The sequence below is a fragment of the Montipora foliosa genome, chromosome 13 (assembly GCF_036669935.1).
Source record: "Montipora foliosa isolate CH-2021 chromosome 13, ASM3666993v2, whole genome shotgun sequence".
Classification (NCBI taxonomy): Eukaryota; Metazoa; Cnidaria; class Anthozoa; order Scleractinia; family Acroporidae; genus Montipora; species Montipora foliosa.
The window spans coordinates 23776965-23804122 of NC_090881.1; the positions used below are offsets into that span (position 1 = coordinate 23776965).

Genomic DNA, 27158 nt, shown 5'->3' on the forward strand with positions numbered 1-27158 from the left:
CCTGATCATGTTCTGTCTGTAAATGCTTTTGCAAGCATCTGCCACCGTTTTCTATCGCGCGTCTCTCTCCGAATCGAGGAATCTTCAGACATTTTCTTCGTCGATTTGGGCAGAGAAGAGACCAATGTTGTGTTATTTAAAGTTGTGTGTTTGTTTTGGTAGTTTTCAAAGAGTTTATTGACATGGGATGTGGATATGAGAGCATTATTCCAGCTTTGTTATTGGTTGATCGATATCAAATCTAATCAACCGTAACAACTTCATCGTGGGCCGGCCGGATCAGATCTGCAGTTTTGTCGTGTAGCAAAACATCAATGGGGCTACGAACTTCATCTCTGGTAAGTGCAGAAGGTTTTTATGTAAAAAATTAGCAAACAACGTTGTTTTTTCGTCTTCAAAATGCGTTGGTTCTTCATCAATATATAGACGTTTCAAGGCACGAAATCGAAATACGTGTACTAAGAAATGGCACATATGGCAATGTTGGCTTGTGATTCATATTTTTCGTGAACTTTTGTCACCGTTAGCAGAAACGTCAGGGCCAAAAATTATAATATTTGTGGCATTTTCTGCGTTTCAAAACGTGAGTCTATGTTCTCCATGGTTTTGTTTATACGGAAATCATTCCGGTTGTAAACACACGAATCAATGAGCTTCAGTGTCTCGTCAGAATCTATTTAGAGACAAGCTTAAACTTGCTACGTTCATTTTCGCAATGAAATGATTAACGCAAATCACAAACTGGAGAAGCTTTAAATTATTATTCTGCGCGCTTTTATGGTCCAGAAAGCAGCAATTTGCTTAAGATTGTCAATGGAATCCTTTTTGCTGGAAAATATCTCCTTCGTCAGCAAATTGTTTTCTTTGAGGGTCGCTGACCTTCCATAACTTGCCACAGGACACATCGATGTTACTCTTGACAATCTCAGTTTTAAATTGAGTGCAGCGCATCTAGAGAACACAAAAATTATATTTTCGTCCAACTTGAATGAGACAAAAATGACTTCTGATATGCGATATTTGTGGCTCTCTTGCTGTGCTAAATGAACTGTTAAAATTCAGTGTTCTCAAAACAATTTGCCCCGCGGTTTAGCGTCTTTCAGTCGCATTCCACGTCTACACGCGAGTTGAGATTTACTCTGAAATAGAGGCTGGCTTTGTTTCACGTTTCGTTCAAGTTTTTGTCTTAAATGTCTGTAGATCTCTTTCCAAATCGTTTCGATATTAAATATTGGTTAACGATTTCGGATTGCCTTGATGTTCCGCGAATATTTACACAGACACAGCTTAGTGTTCTCTGACTGTTTTGTTGTAGTTTGCCTAATATAGCTTCAAACCCTTTTAAAGTGTAGATTTTGAGTTCTGATGGCGAAACACCGAAAACAGTTCCATTAGATAAGGCGTTAACGTGATGGGCCTTAAATCACATTTTAGCTGTTCTAGAAAAAAAAAATAGGCGCGGAACAGATCTCATCACGACCTTAATCACTTTTTACCTTCAGCCTTTGTTTTAACACGAAGTTAGAGTTATATTTAATAGTATCGTTTCCTTGAGCTATAAACATTACACTTGGATAATCAATCGTGCATAAACTTTAAGCCAAGTTTGCACTGAGCGGTTATAATAAAACGATTGACCGGTGTCGATCGACCACATATCTCAGTTTTGTTTTCGCGAGATACTTGTCTTTGCCGAACATGCCTGATCACATTTTCTTTGCTTTACTGATGTTATAAGATATTTCCATTGTTAATGTAGAAGTAGGAGTAAATGTTAACAAAAACTTCACGAAAGTTCCCCTCGTTCATTCAGATTTCAGTCAGCAAGTTGTTTGGCACAGGAAGCTAGAGCGAAGACACCTTAAAACAACCTTCGACTTGAATTAATCACTTTCGTGTTCATTTCAAGCATCATTTCCTTTAATGCACTACTTTTATTTCTCGTACTTTACAATCGAGTGTTTCAAATAATCATTCATATGTTTCTTGCTATTTTGTTGAATTTTCTTTCCCCTTTAACGAGTAAAATGTGAGGAGAACGTCTTTAAATGAATCCATGACTGACCTTGTCGCAAAAATGTTTTTCTGAAATTGGCGTTCGTTCCATGCAAAAATCATGACAACTGGCTTAGCCTTAAGGCAGCATTTAATTGGATTTTTGGCACTCGGTCACGAAATATTTGGCTTTTCGGCTTCTAATACCTTTTTCTTTGACATCTTATCGCACCAAATCAACCTTTTTTAAACCAAAAAAATCTAGATATCAACAAAATGTCACCTGGTCCGTGGGGTGGGCCTCGTGAAGATATCATACGCTCTCTTAATGTATACATTCTTAATTTTTAATAATATTGTTTTTTGACCTTTAAATCAAGCGGCCTTCAAGCTGATGCTTGTTAAGAGAGAATGCAAACACTGTTGCTATTTTTCACAGAAAGCAAAACCCAGTTGTTCCCTTTGGAAATCTTACATGAAAAAACTCCAGGGAAATTGTGGAAAGCTTCCAACTTTTTTTTCCATAAATGGAATTTTCCGGGGGCGTATTTTGGGCATGAGAGTTCCCATGAAGACATTTCAAATCACAAAACTTAACAATGATTTTGCCTTTTTGGCTTTTGTACTCTCACAGTTACCTCAATTTGGGGACTCTCGTTGATCAGTTGACGGACTCAATGATAGCCGCACCTCTTGCATGGGTTCAACTGGACCATCTCAATACTCGCTTTGTGAAATTTCGCTCTAGCAAGAATGGAGAATCCAATTATTTCTTTCATTTAATAAAACAGAAAGACATTGCCTACGGTTTTCCGCGGTGGAAGGCCACTCAGTCGCTTGCTTTCGAGCTTTTCGCGATCGAGCGACGTAATTTTGGCAATCAGCTAGTTTGCCATTCACCAGGGAAAGCGACAGTCGATAATAGCTGTGATGAACTTAATGCGGAGATAACAATTCTTGTTGAACGGGCATGTTTAACAGCGAGTGCTGGATTCAACTAAGCCCAGCGTTGTTTTGTCTTCATTTTGGATGAAACATGATAACCTCTTTGTCTAAAGAGGCACTTAACTGAAAATAGCTCAAGTTTATTTCGATCCAAGAATTGTATTAGTATTCATTCTGTAGCCGAAGTAAGGATGGAGAAACAGTCCAATTGGAATTGTGGACCACCTTTTTTAAGTTTAATTACGCCGTCACTGTATCTTAAAAACTTGGCATTACAGTGTAATTCAATATTGATAGCGCATTAAATTGTTTTAAATACATTATTCCTGTCAGTCCAAGAAGAAGGTGTCTTCTGCAAACGCAACTATAATTGATGTTAAGGTCATGTAAGGATGAGAAAATAGTAGCTGCATGGCGACGGAAGAAAGAACAGCCGCTGAAAAATTAGAGCCCTATACAGGATACGAACCGTCCTGCGACCTCCATAATAACATGCTGCCTCCGGATCCTAGGCTAGGAGTGAGATTTTTTAGTTCTCCTTTTCACCTGTCGCTACTGAGTTAAACTACTTTGGTATGAATCAGAAATCAGACTTCAAATGTGGGGTAAAAACTATTTTCAAACTTATCAGTATTAAAATCCATTCTTAAATCGTATCAAATATTTTTTAACTACGTACGTAATTTCTGAATCCAGCTGGCCATTCCAACTGATTAGAATCATGATTGATCAAACGCGCACGAGACCTCCAACTTTATAGACCGAAATCAAAGTAAAGAAATTGAGTCTTAGAGTTCCTCAGAGACTTTTGCAAAATTTGGCTAAATTGCATTTAAATCAAAGTTGAAAAATTAAACTGGCAATCTATTCCATTCCGATTGGGAGGCTTTGAAGACAGCTGAAACAGCTAAACAGAAACGCAAGAATAAGCATGCCCCATCTAATCATTTTTTTCAGGATTCAGTTTCTCCTTGTCGCGTGAATTATTTTGTTTATAATTTACAGCTCGGTTTGAAGTTTATGAGAAAAGCTCTTCATTTCGACATGTTTGTCTCTCGAATTTCCCCTGATTTCAGTATCGCTCGACGATATTGCTATTATACTTCATGGAATGATTCAACTCGTTTCGTGCAGCAAAGGAGATAGTTGACATCATGACAAAAGTCATCTTGTACTTGCCGACTCCTGTTTTCTATTCCTGGTTGGCTGTTAACGCCAAAAATAGATAAATGAAAAAAAAAATGAACTTAACGGTTTTCTTAAACTTCATTGCAACTTCCAACGATAAGGCATTTCAAAGTCTATGAGACTCAGCGCGTCTTTTGCTGTGCAAAATGTGCATGCTTGTAAATCCCGTTTTAGTTGTAAACAGGACTTAGGGATTTCCCCCACGTACCGCGAATATCATACGTGATAAAAATAAGCACTTCGCATTCACGTGTTTACCTTCTGCCTTCGTTTCGACGTAAGCTATCACAAAGGTCGTCACGACTTTGCCGGTACTGCATGGCAATTTTTTTCAGGCCACTTAATAGCTTTTTTATTAGTTAAGTTTGCCAAAAATTCGAGATATTGTCCTTTTAATTGGCTCACAATTCTCGCTACAACAAGTTGCAAAATTGTTGAGACACTTTCATTAAAAAAGACCTTTTCTAGCTTCCAATACCCGCCGTATCTAGAATTTACACCTTTGCCACTTCCCTTCTCCTCTCTCCTTTTCAATGTTTGCAACAATTTTTTTGTCTTGCTCGCAACACTGATAAGGGGGGGGGGGAGGGGGCTGCATTTTGAGAGGTAATAGTCTCCACTATTTTTGCAACTTGCTGAAACTCACAAAGTAAAGTTATCATTCATTCATTCATTCATTCATTCATTCATTCATTCACAAAAATGTGCCTTTTCGCCCTATTGCAGGGGCCCTAACAATAGAAAATATCGAACATTTGATGACAACTTGTGGACGTCGTTGTAAAACGTCTTTCCAGATTTTAACTCTCGAAATAGCTGACAACAAAATTAACCACTGACCCTGGCCTTGGCCCTGACCCTTTTGTAATTATCAATTTGACGCGTTTGACAGCTGGCGTCTGCATGAAAGTGAGATTCAAGTCCAAGGTAACCAGACGTTTTTCTCTCCTCGCCGCTTCGCGATCCTCTCGCGGTTAAAGAAAAACCTCTGGGAGCAGGTTTTTAAACTCCGTCCCGAAACATTTCTATGTGGCGTCCAATTTTTAAATAAGCGCCGCCCTCGAATAAGCACTGCATTTGAGACATAAAAAATTAAATAAGCGCCGCGGCGTTTACTCGAGTAAATACAGTAAATTTATCTACTTTTTCACTACAGAATATGATTAAAGTAAGCATTCCCTACTCAGGTCCATGGGGGGGGGGGGGGGGGGGTGAGGTGGTCGGGACTGTGGTAAATTGTATAGTCCACGCATATTCTTAGTGGGAAAGTTAAGCAGAAATGAGGGTTTTAACGTAGCTAGATACTACCACAAGTGTATAATAATAATAATGATGATAAAAAGACACTATTTAAGTGTCAATTCTTCTAGCGCTGGTGCATTAATTGGGGACAATAAGCATCGCAATCAAATTAGTTTAACTCAAATCACGACAGTAGCTTAGTTTAGTTTCTCAGATAGAGACGCCACCCATTCTTGACAATAAGAAGCTTACTTTCGTTTGTTTCCAAGTGGCTATCATCTACCGCGAGATACTCTATCACGATCGTGGCATAGACCGAAACGGTATAACAAGTGATGATAATGGCCCTTCAATTAACCTTGCATATGACCGGCACACTCTAGTCAAATTTTAATATGATATTGAGCAAACAAGAAACCAAGGAGCAAAGTCTGATTTTCTATACCACGTGTCATTTGCAAGCAAGCTGTATCACCAGTTCATGGACAAATTATGCTGCTCAATCTTCGATCGCTACTTTGAAGCATAGACACTCCCCTGAGGGGCTTTTCAGTGATCAACACAATATTAAAAAAAAAATACAATAAAACCATACGGGTATAAAATCTTACGAGAGCTAGATAATAGTAATAATCAGAACTTCAATAAATTTACAATATTAAAGGACAACAATGAATAAGTCTTATATAAAATCTGAAACATAATAACTAAAAACTAGAAATGTCGCGTGAACGAATTTTCCTTCTTGATTTAAAAAATGCTTTGCGCACTTCGTCTGGTCTCTGTAGATAACATTTGTCCATTTTAAAACAATGAATTTGCGCGAAATTTCCCTGACAAAGCTTTGAAAACCGAATGTAATAAACTTAGTTTTATCAAAACGAGTTGATTAAGTTCAATCAACCACCGCTATGGTGGTTAACCTTTGTAAAGCGAAATTTCCGAGATTCAATCTTCACCAATGCATTTGTCTACGAAACTAACGCCTCTTTGAATGAAGTCATTAGTTTGTTGAACTTAAAAGGCTATTAGTATGATATCCACACTATTAATTAATCATTTCAGAGCAACATCCTGCCAGCAGACCCTTTCAAGACCTTTCAACTCGTCGAGAAAGAAAGAACTCTGCAGAAATCGTGTTAAGTCTTAAGGGCGGTGCCTACTAGTTAACAATATTTTTGCCCCGGTGTGTGATTATGCAGGAAATGTAGATCTTAACAAGTGTTATTGAAATCCAAAAAGAAAATTGGGCGTAATCACGCATTTTTCAAAGATAATTGATGAATAATATTTGTAAAAAGCTTTAAAATACAAAGCAATGTATGGCGTTCTTTCTCAAATTGAAGCTTAATTATCTCTCAAAAATGCATGGTTACCCCCAATTTTCTTTTTGGATACCAAGAGTACTTACTAAGATCTACTTTCTCCGGATATTTTTAAACCTCGCAAAAATATCTCTGTATTTGTAAGCATCACCGATAGGATATCCGAGTATCTGGAGATGCGCAGAACGTATGCGCAATAACAATAGTGGGCACCGTCCTTAATTTGAGAATGCACAAGCCGTTGCTTGGAGACGGTTTCAAACCCAGGCCAAGTCCCGATCGCACTGTTCAAACGATGGATAGCGTTATCCACCGGATAAATCACTATCCAGCGGATAAACATTAGGAAAACCAATTGATTTGTCCTGTGGATAGTGATTTATTCGGCGGATTGCGCTATCCATCGTTTGAAAACTTTGGCCTGGACGCCTTATCGCTCGATTTTGACCTTCGCCTTGTCAAAAATATGATGGGAGCGCTGACTAAACCAGTTTGACCGGAGTAACTAGCCCAGCTAGAAACTTGGGCTGCAGCGAAGTCGGAGACTTGACACGATTTCTGCAAAGCCTCTCTTGCTCACCCGCGGTGCCGCCCTCGCAGCAGGTGATCATTTGAACTCTCAAGTCATCGTATTTACGTCGGGTCTGTCGATGATTTTCATATTTACAATTTTAATATGAATTCTTTACTAATTTACGAGTGAACACCAACGAAACCTGTACAAATGAGTGCTGGAAAAATGTACTTATCAAGGAATGATTTGAATCAATTTAATAAGTGATTTTGAAATTTATAATAACCTGAAGAAGTACGCAAAAGTTTGGTAAAAACAATGAGATGGCCAAGGATGAATGAACAATTCTGAGTATTGAACATCCTCACTATGATGGCAACTTCATGCAGATCTGCATAGCTCAGTCTTCGATTCAATGAAAGCCGAATTAAAAACTTCATTATTCAATGAAACTATAAAGCTGCAAGATGAGGATCTGACTCTCAGGCTCGGATTGGTTGATTTTTTTTACAAACAGGCAAATCAATGTGATTGGTTCGTTTGATTGGTGATATACCGAGGGGACGCGTGATTGCTCAGTTGCCATTGGTTCCTTTTGTAATTATCAATTTGACGCGTTTGACACCTGGCGTCTGTATGAATGTGAGATCCAAGTTCAAGGTAACCAGAGGTTTTTCTCTTCTCGCTGCTTCGCGACTCGTCTTCACCGCCTCGCGGCTCTCTCGTGGAGCAAGAAAAACCTCTGGGGCGGAGGTAGAGATTTACAGAAACGTCTTTTGATACTCACCATTTGACTGTTACGGCATTTTACTTAATGGACGAGCAGTGAAATACATTCATTTTTTACTTACGCACGTCGGTTTTGATGCAAAGAAATCCACATGAGAGTTAATTTCAGTGTTTCTTTAATGTGACGAAAGTCCTCGAATAAGCGCCGCATTGCAACCGCGAGGTTTGTTCGGGGACGGCGCTAATTGGCGTAAATACGGTTCATCAGGGCCTCGTTAAATTTCCTAATTAATCAAATTGTTTCCTGGAATTTTTAAAAACATTAGATCTACGATAAGTCTTATTTGCTTTTCCTAAACGGTAGCCGAATGCTTCCTAAATATACAGATTGTCTTCTGAAATCCAAGGGTAAATGAGTTTCCCTCTAAAAAAGGAAAGTACTCCGAGAATAGAGAGAATCTGGGTGTACCACCTCAAAATATAACGGTTCGAATTTAGTCAGCTTATTAGGACCAAAATCAGCCTGTGCAGAAGTTCAAGTGCTTGACTTGATGGCATTTTCAGCCATATCAATGCTTATAAGTTCAGTAGACTTCAGTTTGCAAAAGTCTATTTTCCAATCTTGTGTCAATAAATTTTGCCATTTTTTGACATCCTAGCAAGATCGAGGGTAGATGTTTATCCTCAAGTTTTGCAGAAGGACTATGCAGCTACATGTAAATTTGAATCTTAAACTTATAGGGTTACTGATTAAAATGAGAAACAGGACCAAACAAATGCCAGACGGGCATATTATTAATTTCCTTTCCAAGAAAAGTTTTTGAGGCGTTCAATGCTTGTCACAAAGATTTGATCACTGAAATTGTGGACTTTGTATCTTAACTTCACGACGTGGAAATTCAGATATCAAATTGGTAGTGACTGTAAATTTGTATAAGACAACCCTTCTTTGTTCCTTGCATCATTCTTTCCAAAGCCCATTGCGAAAGGTTTGAATGACCACTTCTGACACCATAAATGAGGTATTTTAGTAAGGTGTTGTTTATCATGCAATTCACGGTGAGTTTTGACTATTCAGTATATGTCGTACTTCATTATTGTTTTAATGCTGTTTTGATGCTGTGTCAGGTGTTACTAAAATTTGTTTCTGTGTATGGAAAACCTACATTGAACGGGATAATTTAAATGACAACTAATAAGCAGTTCATCTCTCTGGTTGTCTTCATTACGTTGTTTAAAGGAACTGTGTCACGCCGGAAGTTTAGCCAAATTCAGAGACAGGAAACTGGCAACCATATCAAGTGAAACGTAAAAATAACTACTTAAAACATTGAAGCAATGTTCGAATAAAACAGCAAATACAAAAGGAAGCTAGGATAGGCAAAATTAAAGAAGATTGAAATGGATTTTGTTGGGTTTTTTAAAAGCTGTTCAGCCCTACAGTTTTTCAAAGTTTATCCCTGTTTTTTGAAACTTAAATTATATCTGCTCGTCAGACATTTTTTTGCCGTCACTGCTTATTTCGCGGTACAGGGTGATTCAACTTTTCAATGATTGCGACATTGGAATGTTTTAAGACGGTGTGCATTCAAATCGTGAACCAGCAAGCTTATAACCACTCTATTCATTCATGTGGTTCCGTTTATTGTATTGTACAAGTCTGAGGCCGAAGTCCTCAACTGATGCCATTCAAGTGAAAGTCACTTAGCATTAATTTTGTAAGAAGCTGTTTGTCATGCTGTACTGCGCATTGTTTCTAACTATGAAATCTTAGTCTTCGCTGAAATGCAGTGTTTTTTGCCTCGGTGCTTAACAAAGTGGTTCGTTCTACAAATACATGAATAATGGCAAAGTGTAATTTTCCGGCCCATCGGGAGGATATGATTATTACAAGTTGCTTGACAATGTGCAACAGGCCGAAAGACAACTGAAAAATCAGAGTCAGTTGTCCTTTCGCCTGCTGTCAAGCAAATTAATTCAAAGGGGTTCCATGCAATAATTTAATAGTGGGGTGGAATCTTTTAAGGGTAAAAGTCACTGGCGTTGGGCGTTGGGGACTGTAGGTCTGTCCAAAACCGCAAATCCTCACAAAAGTATCGTGCAAAAATAACACTCCATATTGAATAAGTCGCCATGAATTTCAAACATCAAAACCGAATACCCAAGATAGATGTGATAAAGTGGTTACTCCAGAATCAAGCGAAACTAAACTAATTTTTTGGCGGTTAGTCGTGAATCCCACATATCATGTCGTCTCCTGTTTCAGTTTAAATAAGGAAATTCGCCAAAATCAGCCCTCGAATGGTGTTGTATCACAACAGAACACTTAAGGAGGCTCAAACCAGCTCTAGCATTTTCAACAGACTACTATTTGAAAGGATCGAATCTACCAAACTTTGTCACTTAAAAGTAATGTTATGATGCCATATGAAAGACCACTAGATGCTTAACAAGATGCACTCATTAATGTGACGTAACGGGTAATTGCTTGAGAGTGATTAGCACGCTAGGATAAAACTTTCTGCAACGTTTAAAAAAATTCTCTGCAGCAGATTCATAGCCACTATCACGATTGACAAATTGGTGGCTCTAAATCCGCCCCAGATAATTTTTTTAAACCTTGCAGAGAGTTGTGTCTTAGCCTGCTAATTACTTTCAGCAATAAAAAATGGCGGTCACCGAGTTCGTTTATGAGATATAAGAAATATAGGGCTTTTTAAGATGGGTCTTTTGTTGCCATGGTAATTTATCACGTCACATTTATATGTTCATCTTGTTAAGCAGTTATTGGTGTTTCATATGGTACCATATCATTGCCATTAAAAGAGACAGTGTTTTAGACTTAATCTGTTCGTTAACACATTTCCTCTAAATTGTTGAAACCAATTTGAGCCACCTTAAAGTAGGTTGCTTCAGCTTTTGGGAATATGTAAGCGGACCCATACTCATGATTGGGTAAAGAAAGGTAGCCTCTTGGCAAGCTCAAAATCCAGCATGGTGGCTCGGTGACCCGTCGGTAATTCGCGTTTCCTAGAAAAACACTTTCACTGCAGGCTAGACTTCGGAGCCAAAATTTACAATCCCAACAATCTTTGAATAACTGTCGCGGTTGGGGAATTACTGCTGGTGAAGAAGCGAACAATCGATACCGTATCAAAAGTCCAAAAGCGATAAACGGAAAATCCCATGCAACTCTCCTGAGGTCACTTTTCTGTACAATGCTGTTTTTTTCTCTCTTTGGAACCGCAAGACTCTGACTTTTGGATTCCTCGCCGACGGAAGTTTGGTGTACAAAGTTCGAAAGCGTTCATCAGGCGTTCACCTTTATCGTGACAAGAAAATCTATTGGTCGTGGATATAATGGGCAGAAGTCCATGTTTTGCTATTTTAGTGAATCTGTGTTTAGCTTTCTTTGTCACGCTAGTGAGTCCCGAAGCAGATAAACACTGACTTGTGGTCGAAAATTTCAAGTTGTTAAAGTCGTCAAAGTACTGTGGAAACTGAAAACGGATTTCGACCGGGGCGGGGCGACTTCAGTAATATTTCAAGTCAAACATTCTTAAGGAGTTACACAAATAAATGTTAATTTAGTACTTAATCTCACGTGAACCCTAGATTAACCTTATTTTTTGCAGGGCCAAATCTAACGGATCCATTTGGCCATACAGTTAAAAAGCCCGCGCGTTTTGGTACAATTCTTTCCTGTCGTCTGCAAAACAACAACATGAAATTACCGCATTTATGGTCTTGATAACAACTTGAAATTGCAACTGTTAGTCTTTCGAATTAATTCTTTATATTTTGGGTTTTTTTTAGTTGACACTGATATGGTATTTTGATATCAGTAGTCTAATTTTTTTATCATATCTCTTACCCGTGACATATTTTTTTGTGAGTTTGGACTTTGATTTCGATGCATGGCAAAATTTGGTCTCTCGCCACACTCCTAGATTTATCACGTAAGGTTGTGCCACGAACATCATAATTATTTTCCATTCTAGACTAGAATGAAACTGTTAAGGCTGTTTCAAGAAACGCCAACGACGAGAGTAAGCAACACAATAGATTAAGTTTAATGTGTTTTATATTTAACTGTGGGTTTTAATTTACGCATTTAATTTCTTTCAGAGCATGCAATCGGAATATTGTTGTGATTTCTGCATTAAGTTCTCATTTTGTTCGGTTCGAGCACAATGCTAGATTATGTTAAATTGACGGTTTGATTTCCTGTCTTTGATTCATCTCCCTTTTTAGTTGCACGTGGTTTTAAGTGAAATTTTCGCGTTACAAATCAAATCTTTTTGTTGTTGGTCAATCTGTTTATCGTCTCCATTTTAAGTCTAACCTGCTGGGTTATCTTAAGTTGTTCGATATTTCTGGGGTTTTTTTTTTTCACAATATATTAATGTTAGTCGTGTCGTAACTGAGAAGATAGGTTAGAAATCAAAAAATTGCGTAGCTTTATATCACGGTGCCTGAAAACGGAAGGGCGTCGCAGTGCATCAGTCTCCTATCTTGGGAGCATCACGGGAATCGCTTTACCGGTCTACGTCAAATGTTTGAGCTCTAACCTTCAATTTTAAACGGCTCTGTTACAATTGTACTTCGTAAGAGAAAACTCTGGTCTTGATTTACCTGATGAGAAAAACTTGGCTCCATCGATATCTCCTCTTTGAAGCAGAAAACACTTTCTTTTATTAATAATCACAAGACACGTTGAAGTTCCGTTATTTTTCTAAATTACTTAAATGAACTCCTTCAGATTTCTTAGCGTAACTAATGGGACAGTTAAGAACATTTCGATCCACATATTCATATATTTTTTTCGATTTTAACAAGTTGTCTAATACGCAACGTGGACCACACGGTTTCATTCAGTTGCAAGCATGGCAGCTCTTTCGATTTCATCTTCCGAGTTTGAACAGCGCCGTTCAACAAAAAAGAAATCGTGATTTTGGTTCCTACTGGAGGGCGAAATTTGACCAGTGACTTGCTCACGAAGATTTGAAATAGTGAAACCTTGCGCAGACTGTTGCGAACTTGCCCCTGTCAACAAGTATACCATCATTCCTTAAACCAACGTTATTTTGAAATTTTTATTGTTTTTCTCGTTTCTTTTAGATTGTCCTTGTATTCACTTTTCTCTGGTCCTGTAGTATTGGTCTCTCGTGTCCTGAAGGAACCTATCGTGGGGACAGTGATCTGTGTTGTAAGCTGTGTCCGCTGGGCACCCATCTATTACTGCCCTGTAATGAAAGCACTGGGGAATCTTTCTGTCAGCCGTGCCCGGTAACATCTTTGCCTTTATTATAGTTTACTTGTGTTAATTGAACAGTGCTATTCCTGTCTCCTGAAAGCGTTTTTAAAAGCTCCTCTTTCACTTAAAGTGCGAGCATCGACGTTGGCGCCATTCCAAGTTAAAACTTTTATCGGTCATAGAGCGACTTTCTTATGACTTTGAAAAATAAACGTAGAAAAAGAATGTAAACAAAAATGCAAAAAATTTAGTTGGCTTATCGAACAAAAAACAACCAACGCGAATTTTCATTGGCTCAGCGAACGCGGATGCAAACAACGTCATTTGTCCATGGAACTTCCTGGAAAGCGATCGGCATTTCGCTTTGACGCTATTTGAAATGAAGTAATGCGATTGGGCAATCGAACTGTTTACTGCCCATATTAGGAGTTTCCTTGGCTGGAATAAGGCGGAACTTTGTTGGGCCGTGAAACAAATTGCGAACACTTTTTGAAGATCATACGAAAGTCGCTCTAACTATATACTCTACTAATACCAGATCCACTTTTCTTCGTGCAATAAGAAGCTTGAAGCTTTGCAATCGATTGAAACAGAGTCAAAGTAAAGTTGGAGAATGGGAATTCAAACCCGAAAAAAACTTTGAATTCGTTCAATTTACAATTTATCCAAATCCGAATGGTCATTACAATTTATCTCCTCAGTGGCATCCATGTATAGCCACTTATGTCTTGTTACCCAAATCCCTACAATCCGCCAAAATTTCCGAATTTCAATGATTCAGTCAACTTAAGACCGTAAGCAATCACTTTCATACAAATCAATATCCGATGCCGCTTTGAAACTTCTTTCTTCTTGTTCCAACAGCCAGAAACCTACATGGACAAAATAAACAATGAAAAACAATGTTTTCCTTGCAAACGATGTGATCCGACCCAGATCGCTTTGTCGGAATGCAAGGCAACCCAGAATCGCAAATGTGACTGCGAGGCTGGTAAATTCCTCGAACCGTCCTTTCTCTACTGTAAGGATTGTAAAAAATGCCATAAAGGAGAGGGAGTCGTGTCTCCGTGCTCGGGAAATTCTGACACAAAGTGTGCGCCGTGCGTGAAGGTAAGTCAGTTGATGAAAGCAATGTAATGCAGTGCGCTTTTGTGATTGACGTAAAAAATGAATTCGCGCCTAGCCCAGGAACATGTGAAAGTACAGAGTGAAGTGAAAGCTTGGCTGTCGACTTCCGAATATTTTTTGCCCAATCACAGTCTCGATGTCTAAGGTATCGAAAATCATTGGTTGAGAAAGACGATGCGAGACTTACGCTTAACCAATCATTTAGAGTAGTGACAAAGCTTGATTTTCCCGTGAATGACTTCTTTTTGTTCACCGGAGAATAATATAGGTATCATAGTTAATATATTTTGGAAAAATAGCATCTAACCGCTTCAATTATTTTTGCAGGGGAGTACATTCTCGAACAATGCGTCAGAAACAGAGCGCTGTAAGCCTTGTACACAGTGCAGAGGCATGATGATAGAGAAAGAGGCATGCAATGTATCACGGGACACCGTATGCGAAAGAGCGAATGAGACAGAGACAACGACAGCACGAACAACTGTAACAAAGCATATCACCAGTGGTAAGAGGGAAGACGAACTGTCCACGTGTCTTAAAGGATGGATAATAATAAACTAACGGGTTCAATTGAAACCGAGAAACTCCAGGTTATCCTGACAAGCAGTAATATTTGCAAGCAAGAATCCCGGCATCACCAAGAGTAAGACTTCCGTCTTACTCTAAAGTGATGGATTCTTGTTTCCAAATATTATTGCCAAATTGGCCTTGTCCCCATCAGCGTCAGAAAAGTGACTGTTTTAAAACCAAGTTTTGCGGAGAAATAGAAAATAGACCAAATGGGCTAACTTGATATTGCACCCAGTGCAAAATGTTTTTGCCATATCATTTAAAGGTGAATGCTACAATATAATGCAAATACAATACACAAAGAATCTTAACCCCGGGAGATTTGAATTGGGTACTACATTGAGTTTACCGATTTAGTCTATTGTCGATTTTTTCGCAAAATTTGGTTTAAAAATAGACCCTTTTCTGACGGTGATGGGGAAAAACTCGATACCAGATTCTTACTCTTGGATAATGGACTCTTGTTGGAAGATATTTACTTAGCGATGGTAACTCGAAGATACTCGGAAAAATCCGAGTGCTCCTTTGCAGGAGTCGAACCGAAGACCTTCCGATTACTAATTCGGATGCTCTATCACTGAAGTATAAGCTACGAAGAAGACGGTGACTCGGGGTTACTCGGAAAAATACGATTGTTCCTTTGCAGGAGTCGAACCGAAGGCCTTCCGATTACTAGTTCGGGTGCTCCACCACTGAGCTATAGGAAGCGACGAAGAAGACGGTGACGCGGGGTTACTCGGAAAAATCCGATTGCTCCTTTGCAGAAGTCAACCAACGACCTTCCGATTACTACTTCTGACGCTCTGCTACTGAGCAATTTTTTAAAATGATTTTCGTGGACCGTCTTTTGTACTTTGTTAATTATTATCTAGCGTGTCGTTAGACCCAGTAGCTATAGTTGACCCAGATTCGATTCCTGGACTGAACGTCGTATGTGGGTTGAGTTTATTAGTTCTCTACTCTGTTCCGAGAGGTTTCTCCCCGGATACCTCGCTTTTACCCTCTCCTGGGAAAACCAACATTACCACCAGTGTATGGCGTGAAACGTCCAAAAAATTAACCGTGTGTCGTGAATTATTTTGTCCAGATAACCGTGTTGTGTATAGCTTTTCCTAAGCTCTGAACAATTATTTGATGTAAAAATTAAGCGTGCACCGTGAAATCGCGAAAATTTTTAACCGTGTACCGTGTTTGCTACACCCCCATTGACACCCTCTAGTAAAAGGTTACAGATGACTGACATCCTGAATGTACCCAATACTTGCCATCAACTTTTCTATGTAAAAACGAATATCTGAGAAAATGTATCGCAGAAACGTTTGGTCCCTATCAGGATTGAGTATTCAAGGCAAAATTAATTTTACATATGTATGGTAATATGAAATACCAGGATTTCACGGCTAGGAGTGTACAATTTCATTGTATTTGTGGAAGGGCGTTTTTACAGATCGAGTTATTTTTAGATTGATTTTCTCGCGAAACCAGAACTCTCCAAAGAAAAGTAAAGTAAAGTAAAGGAACCATATTTAACGTCGATAACTCGTAACAGTAATTCAACTGCCAAACCTGAGGTCGACGGTGCGCTCATTTTACTCCCCCCTGTCCATCAGTTCTCCGTTTTACGGGTATTTAAAGCTACTTAAGCTGCACAAAACGGAAAGAAGTCGAAACAAGGATTTGAGATCCGGCAAGCGAACTCAGGACCTCTTGCACCAAGGCCGCGCACTAACCGACTGTGCCAGCTACTTGCATGAGAAATTATCATCCAACGGATTGCGAATGGTAACTTGTGCAAGCCAAATCTTATTTAAAAACTCGTCAACAAATAGCTTGATCTGTGAAAATGCCGTTACATAGACCTAGTATTAGAGTTGTAGGTATGATGGGCTCTCGGAAATACCAAGAGTAGTTGATTGCGGGCTTGAACGCCACACTGAGACCAATGTCTATGGTCATTACTCAACGGGAGACAAACTGCTTTCTTTGTGATGGCATTTACAAATGCTCATTCGTAAGCCCTTTCTCACAGCTCTTGTCTCTGAATAAATTGGGGAAGGGGTATCGAATAGCTCACTACCGCTTCGCAAAGAGTAGGCCCGGGAAGATATGACTAAATTAGTTGTCTATAGCAGCCGTTTTACAATGTTGTAAAGTGCATTGAAAATTGCTCACAAAGTCCTTATATAAATGCGACATTTTTACTCTGTCATTAAGTACAACTGACGGCTTTTTTTCGGTAGGACCACTATCTGAAGTTACTACAATTAAGGAAGAGGCTACTGGCTATTCAGAGCCGGCCATATCTGACCAGCCTGGAATGGCCTTTCGCGTTTACGTCCTTGCTATAGTAGCTGCTGTATTCGTCGTTGTTGTCATTTTGGTCGCTGTCTTGTGCTTTTTTATGAGGAAAGCAAGAGATGCAAATGGTTCAAATTCCGTCCCTTCAGGTACGACATTGACACATATCCGTTTGGTAATTAGTCTCCTATGCAGCCGTTCTTTGTGTGGTCACGCAACGCAGCGTGGGGAGGAGCGTTGCGTCGCCAGAGGGGAGGAGCGTTGCGTGACCACGCAAAGAACGGCTGCGTAGGAGACTATTTGGTAATATTTGTCCATACTTTTCCGCTGAGGCTAACAATTGGGGACAAATACCCGAAAAAAAGAGTCGTTTTCTGGCCCCTCCCCTCCCCTGCCCTCCCCCTTTTCAATGTCGCAACCATGTGAGTGTGTAGATGCAGCGTCTCTTCTTTTAATACTTTGTACCTGGTTGTAGATAAAATTTCTTGTTTACGCCGGGAGGTCGTACGCTTGGCTAGCGGTCTGAGGGAATGGTGGACGTTCTCTCTTCCTCTCTTACTTTTCAGTAAACGTTTAAAACTTTTATAAAGAAGGTTGGTGTGTTTCTTCTGTGCCACTGGTTAGTAGTTCCTTTACTTATTTCAATCATGCCCGCTAAACAGAAATATAAATCGAATTCTGAAGAACTGGTCAACTGAAGTTTGCGAAGACGTGGATTTCGTCTCGACGTAGTTATGGTTATGGTTTCGAGAACTTTTTCAATCACAAGAACGCCTCTGTTGAGATCTTTTGTGTGATCAAATGCAGCAACACCGGAGGAGTGGAAGGAAAAATATCTGTAAAGAGCGGGGCTTAGCTGAGGGATCGAGAGAAACTTGGGAGAGTGCAGATGGTAAAGTGAAGGAAATGTTTGCCCCCAGGAATTAATTGCAATAGAGTAGAGAAAAAAAGCTGATGGTGTGGCGATGTGGCTGGGTTACTTTACGAAGATCATAATCACAGATTGAAGGCAATGGAAAGTTCCTTTTAAGATTTTTTTATTTCTCAGCAACAAAATACTGATTGATGATACTCGTAAACGAACGGCAATACAACTAAAGGAAAAAAGGGCAGGCATACAACCAAGGCATCTTGGGGGCGGAATCCAAATAGCGATCAACAATAAACCGATATTCTGCACAAAAGAACATAGATGCAAAGAAAAGATGTCTTCGGAACATTGGCAAAATTATGCTTAACTACAGTACAAGCCGTACTTAGCGACAAAGATAAAAATTATATTCATGTCTTCAAAGTACCTGTGCAAATGATATTGAACAGCGTGCACTCACGGTAACCACTCGCCTCGATGCTGACCACAGGCATCCCATGGAATACACAGTACAGGCCCACATAACCTGAGTATCAGCCCTTCCTGAGGGGTAGGGGGTCAGGGAGAGACTTAAGGCCTACACAGTAACGGCTATCCCGTCCTGGTTGGAACTGCTGAACTCACACAAAAACGGGACTCTTATGTGCTAAACATAAACCGAGGGCATGGCCAGTAAGATGAACCTTTTACATCGATTTTACAAGTCTAAAGGTTGTCCTGATAGCGGAAATAGAAATGAAACATGAAGAAGGGAAAAAAACTCCATGACGAACTTAACAGATGGGACCCCTAAGGCGAGAACTGTTGTTTATGAATTTTATGACTAGAAGGCAAGACAAACCATCCTCAAGTGGGCCTGCTATATTTGAAGATCTAGTAGAGGAAAGAACTATAGGGAAGATATCGGTTTACAAACCTTCTTTTTGTTATTTGTATTTGCCAATCATTGAAACAAAAGAATCCTTTTATTTTTTGACGGCCAATACGGTTCTTGTTGAATTCAATGTATATCCTTGAAGTGCAGGTCATAGAAGAAACGGAGAGGTGATTTTTGCACTTATATGGACAATTTGTCTCTCACAGACACCCAAAAAATTCAGGTGGATTTGAATCCCATCAAAGCCACATGACTTTTTTTTAGGTATATATAAGAGATTATAGTGCAAGGATCAAGGTTCTCCATTTCAAAGCTCTGGCCCGAGTTGCACAAAGCCTGATTAGTGCAAACCAATGGTTAAAGTGCCCCTGTGACCAAAAAATCAATTCATATTTTTCTTTGGATTTCAAAACTATGTTAACAAAACACTAAGTGACCCACGTTTTAAGCCTTGATTTCAAAAAGACACCTCTTTATTTTTACTGTAATTTTCCTATTTAATGGTCCGCTATTACTAACATAATTTATGTTCTTGAGGGAGCTGGATTGAGGAGAAAATGACGTCAAAGGCTCACTAGTTTAAGAATGCAATACGTGTGTACGCCGCAGAATTAATATGCAGCACGAGGGTTTTGGGCTTTCCAGACTTTTAAACTCACGCTTTGCATATGTAATAAGCTGCGTTCACAAGCTGAAATTTTAAGCTAGTGAGCCTCTGACGTCACTTTTCCCTGGATCCAACCGTCTGAGGTCCAATCAGTCAGTTTTGAACGTGAGTAATGGTGGACGGTGAAATCCAAAACTTACACTCAAAGTAAACGGCCTTTGGATAAAAATCAAAGCTCAAAATTTTGCCAGTCAGGTGTTAAGCAAACACACTTTCAAAATCTGAAGGAAAAAAGGAAGTGGTTTTTTTTTATCACAGGGGCACTTTAAGTAGTATCAAACCTATAGGTTTCAATGGTATTCAACGCTGGTTTGCGCTAACCATTCTTCGAGCAACCCGGGCCTGGTTGGCACAATAATAACAGTAGGTGACGTCAACAATATCTTTGCTATGGCTAAGCAAAGAGTACTTCTGTCACGGTTAAAGGCTGCCAAAGAGGCAGACAAGATTGCTTATTTTTCTAATGACAAACTTGTTATTAAAGACAAAACTCCAAGTTTTCATTCTGCTATTGAACTTCAGTGAAGATATCTTTGTCCAGGAAGTATCTCAACTGGATTTCTTTCCAATCTACAACAAGAATTGGAATACCAATGTCAAGTTTAATCTCTTTTATGATGAAATCATCTCTGTCTCCAACAGACTTGTGTCTTATTAGGAACTTTCCAAGAAGGAGGTCAAGCTGTCTTCCAAGCAAGCCATGCGTTAATACGGACATCCTAGCTTAAAAGAATCAAATCCTAGTTTTGAAGGTCACTAATATAGAATTCAGAGATTAGGTTGCCAGAGATTTAAATGGAAGCAAATCTAAGTATTTCAATTTTAATTTTTCTTTAAATAAGTATAATATGAGAAATCTCTGGTCTGGTATTGGTTCAATAAAATTAATTTAAATGCTGGTAAATGCCAAAATAACTCGATGACCTTTATTTTGGAAAACAATAATTATTGCAAGTCTAGATCTGTTGAAAACCCCATAACCTCTCCTAGCCCATACAGTCTACCTGTCAATTTTCTAAAGACTTTGGCATTTCTAGACCAATTTCTGTTCTCTATCACTAATCCTTGAAAAATCTGTGTATCATCACTTCAATAGATATTTACGAGAGTTCAAGATTCCCTGCCCTCATCAGCTTGGTTTTAGAGAAACTGTTCCACCCTGTATGTTCTTATTTCTATCACTGAAGCTATCTATAAGTCCATCGATAATTGATAATAAGGAATTTGGTGTGGTATATTTTTTTTCTAAAAAGCTTTTGATACTGTGAATCATAGAATTATATCAGCTATGCTCAACCATTAAAGCATAAGAGTCATAGTCTTATTTATCCAACAGAGAGCATTGCCAATAAAATATTATTTTTGTATGCGTTAATAGTCAGAATTTAACTTTCCTGTCGGTAACTTGTAGTGTTGTTCCACAAGGCTCTATCTTATAGTACACGGTACTCCTTTTCTTATAATGTAAATACTCACTTAATATCTCAAGTATACTGTTACCTTTCATTTATTTGCTGGTGATAATAACTTTAACCTTTCCAGCAGAAACTTAAATCACCTTGAAGTTTGAAGTATTCGTAAATCAGAAACTTAACATATGTTGCCAAAAGGATGAAGTGTAACCATTATTTTAGCACTTAGTACCTCAAAAACTAATTTTATTCGTTTTTGTCTGATACAAACTAAAGCCTGGTCAGTCTTTCAGTACTAAACTTGATAACGAATGTATTAAACAAGGCCTTTCCCTACATCTAGGTACAACGGAAAGCCGCAAAAATCTGGAACAAAAATGTATCTTCCAAATCTGCACCCTTAATCCTCACGGTATTAACGAACGCTTTTTATTTAACTAATTATTCCTATTTTTCACGTTGCCATGTTACCACCAATAGCGTAGCTCCTACTCTACTATAAAAACTACACGTAACCCACAATTCCTCACTCACTCCCGTTTCTAACACCATTTGTTATCCAAAAAAGGGCCTTACTTAACCTTGATGATACCATAAATTGCAGGTATTCTCTTTCGTTTGCTAATGGTCACACAGACTTTTTCCTGCATGTTTTAATGTGTATTCTAATTTCACCTCTTCTGTTTATTCTTATTCCCATTGCAGTCATCGAAGGGCAATCTTTTTATAACTTCAGTCGATACAACCCAATTTGGTCTGTGCTCTTTAAAGTTTACTGGCTCTTGCTTTTGAAACTCTCTGCCCAGCTCTGTTACTTACTAAAGTCAAATTCTCTTTTGCTATTTTGTGAGAACTCTATGCTTAATAATGTTATACTCTTTAATTGCAAAGCTTAGCACGTGAAGAAATCCTTTTTCATCTTACTTAAAAGATAAAACTCTCAACTGCCATTTGGATGGTCCTAACTCACTCACTAACTAAATTGATATTATAATTATATATTATTTAATTATGCTCTTGTTGTTTGTTTCTCTTAATTATTTGTATCCATGAGCAGAGTTAAAAAGATTACCTTGCCTTGCCTTATCTTATCATAAGAGCAGGGCTGGCACAGCTGTGAGAGCACTCACCTTTCATCAATGTGGCCCGGGATTGATTCCCGGATTGGATGCCACGTGTGGGTTGAGTTTGTTGGTTCTCTACTCTGCTCCGAGAGGTTTTTCACCGGGTACTCCAGTTTCCCCCTCTCCGCAAAAATCATTATTTGATTTGATTTGTTCTCATTTCAGTTGATTTGTAGTCTCCCCAAGTAGAAGAGCACTTGTGCTCAGCTAAGTAGCCTTGAGACCTAAATAAAGTGATTATCATCATCATCATATCATCATCATCATCATCATCATCAGAAATTATGGTCTTCAAGATGGAAACCACTGCTCTTCTTCCCCCCTCCCCCCTCCCCCCCCCCCAATATAATGTTCATGTCAGATGAAATTCTTACTGCTAATTTCCCAATGCCACCAACTCAAGAATGTCGAAGCAGGAGTGTCAGAAAAAGTTGTCACTATTCCATTTGGATTCAAACTCACTAAAAAGAAAGATTTAATATATTGGTCTCAATGATTTGTTTCATTAGCCTTTAATTTATTCCCAAAGGGGATTGGATGATTAAGTTTATACATACATATTAAACATACCATATATATATACATGTTGCGACAAAGCGGCAGGTCTAATTTGCAGGTCGCACGTCGCGGGTTGCAGGTCATTGTTTCACCAATACAGAAAGTATCCTAAACATTCTTAAAAGCTAACCTTAGGCCTAATTAGGCCTAAACAAAATTTTTAGGCCTAAGGTTAGCTTTTATGAATGTTTAAGATACTTTCTGTATTGGTGAAACAATGACCCGCAACCTGCGACCTGCGACCCGCAACCTGTGGCCTGCAGATTAGACCCGCTGGCGACAAGGTCATGGTTGGTTTTTACAAGTCAACTCCAGTGGTTTGTGCTTACAGATATGTATGTGTATATAAAGAGTATATTCATCCTATATCGTGAACCATAGCATATGGCATTACTGTGGTCGTGTTTTGTAGAAGAAACAGCGATGACAGAATACAATTTCCCCGTTCCAATAACTTCTTCAGACACACCCGCACGGACTCGTTCCTCACAAGGACTTCGTGGAAGGCGAACGACGAACTCGAGGAGCAGTAATCAGAATAGCCGGGAATCGGAAGCACTAGAGAGTAGCTGCCCACTACATGGAATCAACATTGGAGGAGGCACAAAAAGTAAGTATCAGGATGCAAAAAGGCAGTTTTGAAGAATTGTTTTTCTTCTTCCAGAAAGCTGTTTTCTAAAATATGTTTTCAAAATTTAAGACTATAAGACGTCGAGGCTTTTTAGAGACACACGTTATGGACAAGTCAGTTGGGTGTGCACAATTAAGAGCCTTTATTTTCACTGCTGATCTTTGTGCTCCCATCACACGGGTAGATGTAGCTATTTTGGAAGGGAATTAGATGCTACATTAATAGTAGTGATAGTAATGATGATGATGACGATGAGAAGACGATGATGATGACAATGATGAGCTGATGACGATGACGATGACGAGACAATGATGATGACGATGACGAGACGATGATGATGATGATGACGATGACGGTGCGATGATGATGACGACAACGAGACGATGATGATGACGATGACGAGACGACGATGACGACGACGAATATGAGCTGATGACGATGACGATGACGTGACGATGACGATGACGATGACGAGACGATGATGATGATGATGACGATGACGGGACGATGATGATGACGACAACGAGACGATGATGATGTCGATGACGAGACGACGATGACGACGACGAGACGACGAATATAAGATAGTAGGGAGCTTACACAAAGATGACGCGGACGCCAACGAGAACGTCGTTTAAAAATACTATTTCCCATTATTTTAATAACTTCCTCATAACCCCAAGTCGTTCGGAATGGAAAGTGTGTATCAACATTGCAGGAATAAAAATGGCATGAATTGTGTGGTTGTTTGGGGAGAAAGTTAAAAATGTTTCGTCATGTTCTCACGTCTTCTACATAACCTGAAATTTGGTCAATTCACGTCGTTGTCAGGACGAGGGCGGCGAAGAAATGTTTCAAAATGAAAAACGCACGTGCAGGGCGTGCAGAGTTTTTGTTTTTGCTCATTAGAGCTATTGTTTCATGGCGTTCTCATAGCCGTCTTCGTCATCCTTGCGTAAGCTCCCTAATAACGATGACGAGATGATGATGCTGCTATGGTGACGATGACGACGACGACGACGATGGTGACGACGACGACGATGACGACGACGACGATGACGACGACGATGATGACGACGATGACGACGACTAGACGATGATGTTGACGATGATGACGACGATAACGACGACGACGATGATGACGACGATGATGTCGACGATGAGGACGACGATGATGACGGCCATGACGACAACGAGACGATGATGTTGACGATGACGACGACGATGACGACGATGACGACGACGACGATGACAAGATAATGACGATGACAAGATGATTATGATGGTGATGATGATTTTTGATTATTCCAACAGGCAAGACCATGGTTCGCGATCTGCCAAGCCACATCTACATAGAGTTGGGAAAATTCCTCAACCCAAAATCACTCAACAACTGGGTAACACTGGCAGGAAGATTAGGATTTAACAACAACGACGTTCAAAACTTTAATATTTATCCTGATCAGGCGACACAGAAAGTCTTGGATGAGTGGGGACAAAAAGACGGCTCAACGGTTGATATTTTAATCTACGAGTTGAAAGAAATGAACAGAGCTGATTGCGTTCAGGTTCTTAAACCGTGGGATAGCTAAAGGTTTTTTTCCTTTGAAAAACCTGCTGGAGATAAAAGACAAACTGATGTGTTCTGTTACATGTTGTATGGGACGAAACCCGAGACTGCTCTTCGGCGTTAAAGAATTTATCGGTGGAATTCGTGGAGAGCTTCGGATTTTCGGCATTACCTGTGATGAAGGCAATCATGAAATACACGTCCAAGTATACTGACAACATTCGGGTTGAAGACAGAGGTGGAAATGTCAACAGTGCTGTGACGTGCTTATTTGCAAAAAGAGAAGTAGTTTACATTAGACTATCTATGTTGGCGTTTTGTTTAAAAACTTGAAAAGTGTCGACTTAACCAGGTAGTTCAAAGTATTAAACACGATTGGACACGTTTTTGATCAACAGCGCAGGAAGGATAACCTTTCTTAGTCGAATGAGGTTCCATGTCCAACAGAAACAAGTTTCTCGTAGAAAACATTATACACCAAAGCCCATAGTTGTGTCTCAAACTTAGAATAGTCATTCTTTCGATTGGTCTGTCGAGCGTGAAAAATAGAAGCAGTCGACATACCGCCGCGCAAAATAGGCGTCTGTTCCCTTCTCTCAGCTTTTTGTAGCAATCCTTCATTTTTACTCGAGTCACGCTCGACAGATTCAAAGTGGCTTTTGCAAGTTTTAAGTTATGCAGCCACAAACGTCATTAAGTAGTTTATTTAAGTTATTGTTGGTTCAAACTAAGTATGTAGTGACATATAGTAGAGTATATATTTTGAAACATAATATAACCCACAGTTTTCTATACGAAATCGTTCTTTTAAGTTATTTGCTTTACGCTATAGTTCCTATTGAGAGAAATTTGCAGAGATATTGATCCATTTAGTTAGTTATTTTCGTAAATACTTCATTAGCAGCAAATCATTATGGTTTTTACCATTTTAACCCAATTCAGAGAGACAAGCCATTTTCAAAGCATCAAGTGATGAATGAGCAGTTTTATGAGGAAAATCATTCTCCAGTGATATGTAAATAAGACATATTTCCATCAGAAATATTGATTACCAGGAATCTGCACCTCTCTTTGGAAACAGAGACTAAGAGTGCTCACTATTTAACAGTTACTGTAAAATTTGAAAGATTTCGTTTAGATCCAATTGCACAGGCCTTTTCCGAAAAATCCGATTGGAAATTGTGTTATACTTTTAAGAGTATTCCTTCGATACCTGCTTGTCCCTATGGGGGAGGAGAACACCGCAAATATTGGCCCAAAAAATTGGCCCAGTTCTCCAGACTCCCAAGATCTCCGCGAAGTTCAACGGTTTGACAAGCGAATAGTTTTATGGTAAAATCATTTACGCACAATTTGATCGGTATGTTGGAAAAATTGCTTTACATTATGCAACGATTTCCCAACTGGAAGTTGCAAGCTTAATTAATTAATTTCGGATTTCTCCTTTGCAAATTTGGTTCGACTTCGTCTCTCCCACATTTACATACGACCATCACTCGGGCTTGGGAGGTTATAATCTTTACCGTTGCGTACTGCATTCATATATTTGCTTTGCATGAAAAAGTTCATTTGTTTTATTGCAATTACTCCGAGTATGGAATATTTTTTCTTTACGAATATCAAGCAATAGCAGAGAGAATGACGAAAATTCTTTTTTTACGCGGGGTAATCGAAGCGAAATGCCATAAATATATTAAAAACGGCGAGAACGCGCGCAAAATAGATGCTAAGCAAATATGTCAACGCAGGAACTGTTCAAAAAGTAACGTGTTCGATCATTTAGGTCCAAATAGCCTTTTTCACTCTGGAGCTTTCTCGTCCAGTGTTAGAGAAGCTGTAGTCTTGGGTAGCCTTGATATACAGCCGCCCTTCTTCGCTCACAGCTAACCCGAGGGACGGTAGGCGAGAAGACATTTGTTGTCCCTCGGGATGGTGGGATCTTGGTCAGCAATGGAAAATTCTTGAGCTAATGACAAAAAATCTTTTGGGGTTCAAATGAAGATTCTCCCCGAAAATTAAATTATTTGAATTTGAACAAAATCTCCCAAGTCTGTTAAGTTACTTTTGCTACTTTCTGTTGTTTGGGTAGAGTTTGAACGATACTTAACAATTGATTTTACATTCGTAGGCCCGGCTGCGTACCGGCTCAGTTGTTCTTTCCATTAAAAAGTTTATTTCAATAGTTCCAGTTAAATGTAAAAACGTTATACAGTTCAACTTTGATCATACGCAATGATAATAAATGTCATTTGTTGAG

At 39.1% G+C, this 27158-nt stretch overlaps 1 protein-coding gene across 4 annotated transcripts; it reads left to right on the forward strand.

Moving 5' to 3' along the window:
- Positions 1-27158, forward strand: LOC137982806 (tumor necrosis factor receptor superfamily member 16-like). Of its 4 annotated transcripts, none has more exons than XM_068829961.1 (7): positions 1-338; positions 13060-13227; positions 14060-14305; positions 14651-14828; positions 17134-17340; positions 23113-23310; positions 24646-27158. In XM_068829961.1, exons 1-7 carry the CDS (start codon positions 315-317, stop codon positions 24921-24923), a joined length of 1299 nt encoding a protein of 432 aa, XP_068686062.1. In that variant the 5' UTR covers positions 1-314; the 3' UTR covers positions 24924-27158. The 4 variants fall into 4 exon arrangements, with proteins under 4 accessions (XP_068686062.1, XP_068686064.1, XP_068686061.1 ...); XM_068829963.1 differs by having other exon boundaries at positions 10-338; positions 23164-23310; XM_068829960.1 differs by lacking the exon at positions 1-338 and adding an exon at positions 11849-11987.